General features: G+C 36.6%; 1 protein-coding gene across 3 annotated transcripts in view; it reads right to left on the reverse strand.

Moving 5' to 3' along the window:
• The window catches only part of LOC108737260 (inactive rhomboid protein 2), a 246,484-nt gene extending 233,836 nt beyond the window's left edge, over positions 1-12,648 (reverse strand). For 2 of the 3 annotated variants that reach the window (XM_025980126.1, XM_025980123.1), the window contains exons 1-4: positions 12,320-12,648; positions 6,735-6,870; positions 3,565-3,665; positions 348-2,369 (exon numbers count right to left, since the gene is read on the reverse strand). In XM_025980126.1, the coding sequence (XP_025835911.1) occupies positions 348-2,338 (1,991 nt within the window). In that variant the 5' untranslated portion in view covers positions 2,339-2,369; positions 3,565-3,665; positions 6,735-6,870; positions 12,320-12,648. Of the gene's footprint in view, positions 1-347; positions 2,370-3,564; positions 3,666-5,999; positions 6,047-6,734; positions 6,871-12,319 lie in introns of those variants that run through there. The other variant, XM_025980124.1, reaches the window with a different exon arrangement.
• Between the last annotated feature and the right edge of the window lie 1,044 nt (positions 12,649-13,692).

Consider the following 13,692-nt stretch of genomic DNA (forward strand, 5'->3'; position numbering starts at 1 on the left):
AAAATCAATAGTAGACGAGATATCCAACTATAAATTTTAATTTCAATCTGCGCATGAGAGTACGGAATGCATAATAAATACAATCATTCAGATGATAGACGCATGTTAAAAACTGAGAACAATATTTATTTAAATCGTTGAATCAATTTGAACTTCAGTTATTCCATCAATAATTTTATCTCCGCTTTGAGTTTCACAGTCTATAAATGTAACTGTCATGCACTTGCACGAATGAGTGAGAGTATAAATGCTGCATTTCAGTTTTACCCCTACTCCGCGGCGGGCAGTAATGCGACATGCGAAAAAATATAAGGCGATGTAATAAAATTATCACTTTAAAAACTTACCAAATAGCGACGGTCATGGTGTTCTGCTGGGATCTTCTGAGACAACACTGATCGCTGCAAACCGACCCCTCGACGGATCCAATACTACCCCTCGGTGGTGGCGTGGCACAAACCCGTCTACCGCCCGAATGGCCCACGTATTCGACACTGGGACTCGTGCACATCCCATGCCTGCACTGACCTCTGACCGTCCTCAGCGTTGGCGACACGTAACCCGTACAAGTCACATCTTTCTTTTCGACACGACCGGCAGCAGGCATCAAATGGAAACTCGGACAAGACAGTTCCTTCGCGCCGACAAAACACTGAATCACCTTCTCTTGCTGCTGTTGCTGCGAACCGCGGATATTTTGGCACTGAACTAATTCCGACGTGACCAATTCTTTTTGTTGCATAACGTCTTTGCCCCCCTGACTAGTCACGGAACTACTACTACTGGAGCATGGGCTCGACTTGCAATACTGATAGCACTCGGGATACTGACAACACTTGCTCCTCAAGGGATTAGTCACGTACCGGATCCTTTGGTAATTGTTTTGTTGATAAAACGGCATCCTGTACTGTGGAAACCGCAAGTCTCTACGCATATAGGGGTCGTTACTACTTATGGTACCGTATTTCGGATATCTTTCGTACTGACAGTAAGGCTCCTGCTGTTGCTGGGGTGTGTATCGTTCTACCGGTACGTGGGGGTTCGTGGAAGTTATGACGACGCGTTCGCTGTTACCGTTCGCGCCACCATAATGCAAATGGTACCCTGTTGCCATCTGATTCCTGTTATGGGAATAATTCGTATATAACTCGTTGGAATAGGTCAAGTATCGATCACGTATCTTGTCGTATTTTTGCGGCGAATACACTTCGGTTGGAGAGGGCGAGAGTGGTGGCGGTGGAATGAACCTCTCCGGCGGCGGGACTGTATTAGTAGGCGAAGGGAAAGTGTTGGAAGCGTAACAGTCGGGGCTAGGGGTGGTGATAGGCGATAACGGTGGCGGTGGAATGAACCTACTGTTTGCAGGAGCTGGTGATGGAGGTGTCATATAGGGGGCGCTAGAAAATGAAATGCGCTCAGGCCTGTTCGGTTTCTCTTCGTCAGTAGCAAAACGTTCCGGACAAGGAATAGCAGGAAAGCGTTCGTCGAAATACTTTTCTTGGTCGAATCGGCAACTATCGACATCGATTTGCTGTTTCCTATCAGCCGATCGTGACCTTTCTCTCCTTCTTTGTAAATCCGTCGCGGTAGCGACACAAAACTGTTCCTTATCATTATTGTTCTTTCGGAATCTTTCGACTGGCGTGTGTCTGCCAGGAGTACCGGCAGTACTTCGTCGACTGATTGAATTGTACATGTCTGTCGTCGCCTGATACTTGTCCATAACAGGAGTACGCCTCTCTGAACTGCTACTGCATCTCTCCTTTTCCCCTCCATTCGACGACTGACGGTACCTTGCGTCCGTAGGGGTGTTTGCCCTCGAATACATGGCATCGATCGCGTTATGACTGTGATATCGATCCAGACAAATGACATTCTTAACCGGAGAATACCTTTCCGAATATTTCTGTGGTTGATACCGATCGGACACGAACAGTACCTGATGCTGATCGGCGTGACAATGAGACGACACATTCGGCACAAGTCTATCCGAAGACATCGCGTTCCCGAGCGGGTACCTTTCGGATACACCCTGATACCTTTCGCCCGAAGGTAAACGATCGGAATGACTACGTTCGGAACCGAACCGATGATCTCCAACGATGTTATTGTACCGTTCCCCGGTTTTAAAGTCTTTCTCGCCGGACGGGGGCGGAGATTGCACTGACGACGCCGATGACGTAGCCGTCGGCGCCTGCAACGCCTGCAGGCTATCTTGTTGAACACGATCGGCGACAGAATGATCCTGATAACGATCTGTAACAGGAGCAACAATCGGAGGAACGGATACATTTTGGATAATATTATGTCTTCGGCCATAGTCTTCGTCCGCAGGCATTCTGGTGGCCCCAGGCCCGATGTCAAGACATCTGAAAAGATCAGGGAACCTATTCATTGTCAACTTACTGGTGACAAAAATACATGAGAAAATCTACACCCGTGAATTGCAAGTTACCTTGTTCCAAGTGTAGTCGAGTAGAGTGAACTCGTAACTTTACTTTGTAAGCTACATAACATACATTCCAACTATTTTCTCTGCTTATTGAATTAGAGAAACCCTCTTTAAAATCAAATATTATTTAGATCAAAAAGTATAAAAATTATTAGGGAGATGTAGGAACCTGTTGGTGATTCCACTTTTTTTTTATTAAGAGGTTCTTATATTTGAATAAATTTTTTTTTGAATAGTTGCTTAAGTACCTATTGTATTATATGGATTTAATTTTATTTGAATATTTACTGCTTGGAATACTATATGAGTGAATGCGCTCCAGAATTGATTCGGCTCGAAGGACCAAAAATTTTGTTTCTTTTAAATTAACCCTTTGCATCATAAATCATAATAATAGTGATAATAATAACAATTAAGTACAGAAATGTAGAGATTGCTTCCCTTGTAAGTGGTATCCACGATTGTAACTGACAGTATTGAATTGTTCATCATAACCCAACTTTATTAGAAAATAGAACGGTTTGAAAGGTGTGGAAGTTAAATTCCTAGCATTAATCTAACTTTTTAAAACAGAAAAGTTTAGGTTATGTTAATATGGAATTACTTAATATAACTAATTTTTTCTAGGCAGTATTTTCACATTTGCATCAATATTATTCCAGTAACATCATATTTTGAAAAATTGCTGTCTTTAGTTTCTCAGTACAATATTAACAATTAATTAACCAATTAGAGTGTTATTATTTGCTGTAGAGAAAAAATAACCACTATAATTATGCCACTACTTATGTAATTATGTCGCCATCTAATCTGCTCAGTTTCATTAGAAACAAACGATTTTATTATCACTTGCTTCGCATGGGTATCAATTAGAAGATGTTGTAAAGGGCCTTTGATAACAGAATACAGTCACTTAAACCTTAAGCAGTTTTCAATTACTTTTTACAGATTATAGAGTAATTTGAAGAAAATGAATATTACGACAATGAAGGAAACTAACAGAAGAAACTCAGTATAATATTAACAACCAAATCTGAGAATAAGTATTAGAACATATTTTTTTGAAACGAAAATCTGATAGAACATTATTATTGTATTTCATGTAGACATACCTGTACTGGTCGCCGTGGTGAACACGAGTAGTAGCGCCAGGTCTAAAGGGGGGTGCACCCCCCTTTCCCCGACTACCACATCACTAATTACTACTGCGACCCTGTAACAAAATAAACGTCATCAATATAAGTATATTTACCTACAACAGGGAGAAAACTTAGTTTTTTTATATCAAAAATATTTAATCCAAATCTGATCAATATGGGTTTAGAAAAAATTGAGGAACACGAGAGGCCATTCTAGCTTTACGGGTAATTAGAAAACGATAGAAAAAGGACAGAGCGCTTACACAGGATTTGTAGGGTTAGAAAAAGCTTTTGACAATATTAAGATGGGACAAGATGTTAAATATACTTAAAAATGTAGGGATGAGTTACAAAGATAGAAAAGTGATACTAAGTTTGTATAAAGAGCAACAGGCAGTTGTAGAGCTAGGGATGCAACGTAGAAAAGTAAATATTAGCAAGGGAGTCAAACAGGGATGCACACTGTTACCGCTACTTTTTAATCTATACATCGAAGACGCGATTAACATCATTAAAGACAGTACAGCTGTAGGGATAGGTATAGAGGGACAAAAAGTTAGTATGCTTAAATTTGCAGATGATATAGCAGTATTAGCATCTAGTAAGGAGTTAGGGATAGCTTTAAATAAAACGGAAGCGGTATTGACAAAACAGTATTGTATGAAAATAAATAAAAGTAAAACAAAACTACTAGTATGCAAGGGAAGAAACAGTAGGAAAAGGGAGAATATAAAGATAGGAGACGAATGATTAGAAGAAGTGGCTGATTTTAGGTATCTAGAAAGTCAGATAAGTCAGGACGGAAAGGGTAGTAGAAATATAAAGTAAAGGATGGTGCAAGGTCGAGTAGTGTTCAATAAAAAGAAGTCATTTCTATGCTCGCGAACGATTAATTTATAAATTCGAAAAGATTGTTGCCGTACGTTCCCTATTATAATTATTCAAAATCTCACTCAAACCTTTCTAAAGTCATTATGCCCCTTCCCCGTGTAAAATTAAATTGTTCCTAAAGTAACTAAAATGAGAAGTTTCACGAATAAATCACTAGAGAATTGTAGATTGTAAGGGAACCACTAGAAGGGCACTTCCAAAATATAAAGGATAACTAAAATCTAATCACGAAAACATCTTAATGAAAGATTTTCTATAAAAACTTTGCATTGTCGAATCGCCCCCAGTTGACAATCAAATTGCTCCCTACGAGGGTTGAGCCTCACGTTGGTAAAAACAGATCTAGATGTTTACTAAAAAAACTAAAAAGCAATCACGTAATAGATATTAAGCAATCTACTTCAGCTAGGATCAATTTCTATCAAATATTTTTACTTTGTGGTCTCAATTACAAAAAAACTGGAAAGATATTTGAGATAAAACAGTATCCAATTTTAGACCATTTTTTTTACTTAAGAGAAAGAGATATACAAAATTGGGTATAAGGATCTTGCTAAAAAAGTTGCTATAGGTACAATATTAATACTGGCAATATAGTGGAAAACGTAAAACTGGGCAAATTGCTTTTCTTTTTGAAGTAATATAAAGATAAAGATCGATATCCTTTAGCGCTAAAATTGCATAAAACGGAAAATTCTCCTGTTCAATTTAATTAAGCTTAATCTCGATCGTAAGCCCGTAGATGCTGTGGCGTCATATAAAAAGAACTAATTCCATGGGAGCAGTATCTAATTCAAACGGAAAATCGACCCTAATTGCACAAAGCACTGCGCGCACATTCGCTTAAAATTCAAATTTTGTTACCGTTCATAATGGTACCACACTTTCTTTAAAGCGTAACGGTGTTTTAATATACTATCATTTCTACAGCCGCTACTACTATCTACAGCAGTTAAAAGTTCTTAACGCGACATAAAATTATAGAATAAATTATATTATATTTAAAAGAATCTCATTAAAACATGATTGTTAAATTGTTTGTAATTACACGATAGAATTAACAGAAAATAAATAATGATGAATTTTAGAAAATACTACAAATGGCGCGGTAAACGCCATCTGTAGCACGATGCTACATTTTAGGATTCCGTATGCTCCAACAAGGTCCATTTAAATATATGGATATCTACTTGTTGAAACGAATCCCGGCGTGGCTAACCTCAACGTGATAGGCACGTTACCATAATCGAAAATCGCCCTTGTTGGAGCATACGGAATCCTAAAATGTAGCATCGTACTACAGATGGCATTTACCGCGCCATTTNAAAAACACTTTATTAAAAAATATTTAAAAGCGTCTTTTTTATATTTTATTATAACCTAAACGCAGATTTCATAATTAGAAGGCTTCAAATATTCAAATTTTGGTTCACATGATACGTTCCATTGTTACTGAGAGATGTGTCAAAATAATGTCAACTGTTATTGACAGATGTCAAAGTATTGTACATACTTACCAACTGTCAATTTCACGACAAACTAAAATTGTTAACTTACGATTGAATTTAACGGTTACAATAATACTGTATTTTAAAAGAGAATAAATTTATTTATGTACCTAAATATTAAGATAAATAGTAAAGTATCAGCAAATTTATAAAACCACAGGTCATCACAGCGTTCAATTATCTCCTGCGGCCACCATAAAAATAAAACAATTCTGATAAACTATCAAAATAGAATACAACGCGAACGAGAAACTGTATTTATGGCTCGAAAAAGCGCTATTCTGAAGCCACAACAACGCCACGCATACATATATATTGGTTTTAATTAAGTTCTGCAGTTAAATAGAAAGTTAACAGTATGTTTATTTCCGTAATATGCAAAGAACAAAATCTAATTTTTCGTTCTAAAACGAACATTCAATATATAACATTTATTAGCAACTATTGCTGAGACCTAACCAAATTTTGAACCATTCAAATGCCTAAATTCCTGCTTGGTCAATCATGGACCAATTTAGGCATGGTCCTTATAAACTACGATCCATGGTAGAAGATTACCAATGATACAGCTCAATGGCGACTTTTTAATTTATAATTAAAGCCAACGTGATTTCGAAAAAATGTTTATGACTTAATGTCATTAACTGATGCGTATCATTTGCGCTAAACCCAAAAAAAATTTAATAGATTTTACCGGTACATCTCCTGCTTCGTAAATAATTTAAAAATAGGAATGAATCTCACCTTTCAAGCCACTTATAGAAGTCCACATTCTAAGAAGGACAACAACCCTCCTTTCTTCATCCCTAACGCAACGGAAAATTCCGATTGACGGAGGAAGATTATTTCTTTTCACAACTTTTCCAATTAGATGTACCTCCTGAAATAAAAATTCCATCTTAGAAAAACGATCGCTCTAAATTACTATTGACGTGGCGTTTGAAAAAGGAAAACTTAAATCCCTTTATTTACCAACCAGATTATCCTTGATGTTATTGTAGGGGTTAAGGGAAAGTCGTTTGAAAAGAGAAATTATTTTCTCTGGTAAACAAACTACAAAAGAAATAAAAAAGAAACCAAATACAATAGGTACATGTTTTATAAGAAAACGCTGGTAAACATTTCCATAAGTATAAAATAAATCAAAAGAAGAAATGTTTACAACCCAATATCCATTTTATTTAAGGTTATGTAGAAAAGTGTGTTAATTGTTTATATAGATGACAAATTGCATCTAATGTTTTGCTAGCACTGTTGGGAGCTTCTTCACAGGCCCATCTCTGATGTTGGATGTGGACTGGCGACATCCCCAGCACATGTTGGGGCTTATTCTGGTTCAGTCAGCCAGCCATGACATGTGACATACCGGTCGGTAGCGCTCTGGTGTTCCGAAGATCGGGTTCCAGAACTGGTTGAGTCTGAGTATCTCTTCCTTCTTGTTGAAGTTCTCCGGATGTTTTTAGATATCGATGGCCTCTCTAGCCATCATGTTGTAATAGCCGTTTCAGCCTCAGGGGTCTACTCCATACCTTGTTCCTGCAGAAAGGTCTACACGGGAACCACTAAGAGATCGATGGGAACGAGACTCAAGGAGCATAGAGCAAGCTTCCGACTAGGACACCGAAAGATCTGCTGTGACCAAACAAGCACTAAGCAACAACGACCACAAAATACTCTTTGAGAACTTCAAACTGTTAGTCTCCGTCAACAGCTATCACAGCAGGATGGTTAAAGAGGTCATCGAAATCCAAAAACAACCGAAAAACTTCAGTAAGAAGAAAGAGACCCTCAGACTAAACAACATGTGGAATCCGATGATCAGGAACATCCCCCAAAAATTTTTTTTGTGTGTTTCAATCCCACCAGCCACTACTGCTGGTGGGCGGGTAGTCCCTCCGAACTACGCCGGAAGGTAGGGCGGAAGACCCTCTTCAGCCTCTTTTCAGGAATCGTGGAAATGGGTGGGTGGTGGTTCGGGTAAGAAAGGTGAGATGGATGAAATGAAAAAAGAATGAAAGATTATCTGTGGAATATTACAACATTTGCCTAAGAGATCCAAGAAAACCACAAAAAACTTGGACCAAAGCAAACGGACCCGGAATCGATCTGGCGTCCTCCCTAATGGTAAGCAATAGTCTAAAACTCTAGGCCATGCCGCTCAGAAACAGCAAAGGGGTACAAGCCCCAACTTGCGCAGGAGATGTCGCCAGTTTACATCCAACATCTGACGAAGCTCGAAACTCGTGCTAGCGAAACGTTAGGAAGCAACTCCAACCGACGGCACCCTTTAGACCGGAATCAAGAAAAATATTTTAAAAATATTCTTGTCTGTAAATCTGATAGGGTTCTGTGTAACTAAACTAAAAAAGAAATGTCTTACAAATTAAACATATACGAGCTTCTATTATTCTGGTGTCATTTTCACCCCTTTAGAATCAAATTTGGCGTTAAAAAACAAGAAGAATGGCTACAGATGCATATTGTGAAGCAGTAGTTACCATTAACAAGTATTTTATTGATTGTAAATAGATAATAACACTGTTCCGCTTAACATAATAACACTGAACCATTAAATTGAACAGGACGATGTAAAGTTGTGGAACTCATTTTAAATTTTCGATTAATCAACAAAGACTAGCAATTTCCAGACTGACATTTTAATCTACCAGAATAACGAACATTTATTATTGAAAATGTATACGTCCCACTGAATTGTTTTAATTTTAAATATAGACGTCTAACGGTACAATTTAGTAACTGTAATATAACTAAATATATATGTGCCTATTTTACCTCCTGTACACAACCAATGGGACTGATGAATACACAAAAGGATAGAAACTGTCACACAAAATATGACAGCTGAAATTATTGGAAATCCACTAAAAACTACACGTAATTCTGGCAGTCGCGTTATGTCGTTCACCAGGGATTATTATTTATAGATAAGAATTAACAATTACGTTTAAAGAACAATGAAATAAATAGAATTGTCAGAATAACAGGAGATTGTAGACCAACAGGAAAAAGGCTTTTCATGTTTCGGTTAGGGATAGTGCTAATAAATTGAAATCCATTAAAAGTTACAATAAGACTGCTAAACTAAACTAAACGGGTCTCAAAATCTCTCATTTTTTTTTACATAAGTTTCTGATCTGGGTACGAGTCTTTTGGCAGGGTAATTCCACAACTGTTAGAGACGAGACTGAAGTAATGTTAGAAATGTAATTAGATAAATATTAGAAGAAGAAATTAAGAGAAGTAGGAGTACACGAATGTTCTAGTAGAACCTTGATAACATAAACCTCGATAACGTAATAACCTCCATAAATTCATAAAATTATGTATTGCCTTCCCTGACTCGGAGTCCAAAACCTCTATTTTCTTAAAATAAAAACCCTCTATAACTTTTTATCACCATCCTCCTCCTTGTCATCTCCCCCTCTCACACTTACGTAAGAATTGGTATATATTTTTTAAAATCTATTCCGGTTTCATTAATTTAGTTTTTCTATTTCAAAATTTGGGAAATTTTTAATTAATCATGTTAGAAGCTTTCGAAATGTGGTGTTATAGGCGAATGATGAGGATAACGTGGGTAGAAAAGGTTAGAAATAAAGAGGTATTGGAAAGAATAGGAGAACAGAGGACTCTATGGAAGTCATTCAAAAATAGACGGGATATGTTGGTATGACACCTTCTCAGACATGAAGGTCTAGTCAGAGACATATTAGAGGCAGAAGCAGGAGTTAGGAGGGGTTGAGGCAGACCTAGGTTACTTTTCGCAAATGGTTAAGGATGTGGGTTGTTCTCGTTTTAAGGAAATGCGAAGATTAGCTCAGGATAGGAAAAAGTGGAGGTACGTATGCAACCAGTCTTAGGACTGACGACCTTATGATGATGATGATGATGATGATGAGTCATGATACTTGAACCCATGACTCCAAGTTTTCGATTGCAGTGAATGTTTTCTGGTCAATGTTGTGGACCAATATAAAACACAACGTGAGAGCAAGTGAACAATAACAATTATTTAATTCGGGAAATCACTGAAGATGCTTTCCTCTTTCGAACATAGTATTTGTTCAAATCTGAGTCTACTAAATTTGGCAGAAATATCAGGAAAAGTATATAAACAAATATTGCCGACGTAATCACCCACCCTCTCGATGTCATCAAAAATAAGCAAAGCAGAAACTCCTTCACCTCCCTCTGGTGCTTATGTAGTACTTGAATGACTCCATATTTTTTATTTAAAATCGTCTATGTATATAAAGCTCTCAAAATTTTTGCACTGGATAATTCATAAAACTGAAAATAAACCTTTTACCAACTTTTAATCAGTATGAAAATACATTTACTTTTGTATTACACTGAAACATTAATAACTTAAACCTCGATAACGTAATAACCTTTATAAATTCATAAAACTTTGTGTTCCCTTCCCGTCGGAGTCCAAAACCTCTATTACTTAAAATAAAAACCCTCTCTATAACTTAAACGAATAAATTGGGCATCGCACCTCAGTAAGCAGTGAAAAGTGGTTTAAGTAGGGAGAAAGTCTTTTATGTAAAAGACGAAGAATTGCTGAATTTCCTAATTTAGAAATTTACATGATTTAGACAGTGTAGAAATATGTAAAAACATTACTGTTAGTGGACCTATACTAAAGGAAAACGCTGAAGAGTTTGCTAAGTCCTGGAAATCCAAAAATTTTAAAGCTTAAACTTAAACCCTTAGTAAGTAAAAACCTCAATAACTCAAATTATTTTACGTTTCCCTTGGTCTTTATCTTATCGAGGTTCTACTGTACTAGAGAAAATTGAAAGTTAGCTCAGGATAGCAAAGAGTGGAGATACGTCTCCAATCAATCTTAGAACTCATGACTCTATGATGATGATGACGATATAAGGACGAAAAACTTAAATTATCCCTGGAAGAAAAGCAAATGTATATATGTATCTCTATGGAACTGAGTCAATGTGCTTATTTTCTTTATAGGTATTTTCTTCTTCTACGAAAAAATTCCAATATTATATTTTTCTATTGATATCTTTGTTCGGTTTTCCGAATAAAAAACTTATATTCAAAAGGTATGGAAGTTGTGACGCCGCTTCAGCTGTAATATTTTCAGTTCCAATACAATTGTACCTTTGAACACTCTCCCTTTGTAATCCCTCATTTTCAGAATACTTTAACGAAACAACATGATACCTCGGAGTTTTCTAAAGGATTCGAGTGGGTGTAACAATGGTAGGCCTAAGTCATAAAAATTTTGTAATTCGCCTTTATTAAACGTAAATTTTTCCCGAAGGACGACTTTTCGTAAAAGTCCTCTAAAAATACCGAGCACATAATTAACTCCTAAAAAACTTTTCTCATTATATGGCCATAAAAGAATAAAGCCAAGCTTGGAAAATCTAGAACTTCAATTTGCTTTTTTTGGACGCCATTTTGAATTTCCAAAATTTCGGTATATATACAAAATCTTGACTAATAAACAATTCATTAACAGTACGCTTACTATTACAGTAATTATTAATTCATCGTCTTATGACATATGAAAGAAATTACAAAGGGTTCAAGTAATAAATTTCCAATCCAATTGTTCTCCAAAATTCTAATTTGTAAAAAATAATCAGTGCATAATTATACTGTGAGGTATACAGTACGAATAAGATGCTACATGACATAAACAATTGCAGCTTTTTAATTCATAACATGTGAAAATAAATTAATCTAAATCAAAATGTCGTGTTAGTAACGCATGGTCTTTAATTTGCCAGTTTTATTTCAATAATTTTGATATTCTTGTTGTTGGGAATAAATAATTCAAAATCATAATTTATGTATAATAATTAAAGCCCCATTTTAATTAGTTGTCGTAAATTTCTGGATTACATCGGACTGAAATATACCTAATGCAACAGATCTATATCGATTATATAAATATATTTATCCTAAAATGACGAAACGTCATTCAACAAAGTATAATTCGACTTACTGCGTATTAATTTTAGAGAAATATGAGAAAAAGAGATGTAAAAAGGTACCCATGGTAAAACATTAGTTCATTCGAATAGAAAATATAAGTTTAAGAATAACGTTATCTCTGTATGGAGAATTTTTAAACGAATGCCAATTTTAATCTAAATCGCATTTGTTAAAAATCCCTAAACCAACTAACATCTCTGACGATTCAGAGAAAATCGTTCGTGTATACGCCTTAAAGGAAGGTTTGGCAAAATGGCGAATACAACTCCGCCACCTATTTTCACCATTACGGGGAATATACCCTTCCAAATTCAGCAGTATTCCGTTAAACTTACGCAGTAATAGCGATCGGCAATGGTGCGGCTTATTTTTCCGACGAAATGTACTGGGAAATATCTGCACCCAATAACAACACCAACAACTGTTATCAGTACATAGGTATATGTGTATAAACGTATTTTACTCTTTTTGGCACACGCACACACACATACACTCGCGAAAAACTACTTGGTAGACGGACGAAATAATAACGAAACGAGGGCTGGTGTCGACTGACCGATTTCGATTGTTAAAGTAAAAGCTCACTCGATTTATTACCGATATATTTGAATAAACGGCCTAGAATTGCACAGAACCGATAATTATTGTAGACCGATAACCGAGATTGTGTGTGCTATGGTGTATGCTTTTGCGAACTGGTGCGCAGGTCGACGAATCGCGTCTGTGGAAAACTAAGGGTGGAGAGGTCACTGACCACCAGATGGATCTGCTGTTCCGGTCGTTTCTAAGTTGTGGAAAGTCGCACAGAGCGCGCTTTCGCTCGAGCTTTTTCTCGGGAAAATCGACGCTACCGCTAGCGAGAACAGTGCCGCGCGATTTGGTTCGCAACAAGAATACCTTCGATCGACCGAGTCATTCTCATGGTTTTCTTTGCATTTACGAAATGCATCCCGCGAAAACAAATAAAAGAGGAACATTAAATTCAAAGAATATATTCTATGATGAATAAATGAAATATGTATCAACAAATTTAGTCGGCGATCTGTCCTTTTCATGAAGTAGTAGATTAAAGTAACGCTGAGGCTACAACCAACCAACCAATACATATTCTCGGAGAAGTGTGTATCTTTCAAAACCACGTTGACAACTTACAATTAAATAAGGTCGTCAGTCCTAAAACTGGTTGGACACGCACCTCCATTCTTTCATATCCTGAGCTAATCTTCGCATTTCCCCAAAACTATAACATCCCACATCCTTAACTATTTCTAAACAGTAGTCTAATCTAGGTCTACCTCTACTCCTCTTAACTCCTATTTCTGCTTCTAATATGTCTCTGACTAGCCCTTCATGTCTGATAAGGTGTCCTACCAACCCATCTCGCCTATTCGTTATTGACTTCGATAGAGTCCTCTGTTCTCCTACTCTTTCTAATACCTCTTCATTTCTACCCTTCTCTATCCACGGTATCGATATCATTTGAAAGTAAAACAATAAATTTTAGACATCAAAAATTCTAAAAAGACTTAAAGACAATATTCTTTGCCAATTTAATTTTATTTATAATGTAGTTTTTTCTTCTTTTTCTTTTTTATTTTTGTAAAATCGATTTGATAAGGGTCATAAAAGATAGTGACTGAAATGCTCCATTAATTCTTCGTCAGTTAAACTCCACTCATCATCATCATAAGGTCGTCAATCCTAAAAC

This window comes from Agrilus planipennis, unplaced genomic scaffold (assembly GCF_000699045.2).
Source record: "Agrilus planipennis isolate EAB-ADULT unplaced genomic scaffold, Apla_2.0 scaffold176, whole genome shotgun sequence".
Taxonomy (NCBI): Eukaryota; Metazoa; Arthropoda; class Insecta; order Coleoptera; family Buprestidae; genus Agrilus; species Agrilus planipennis.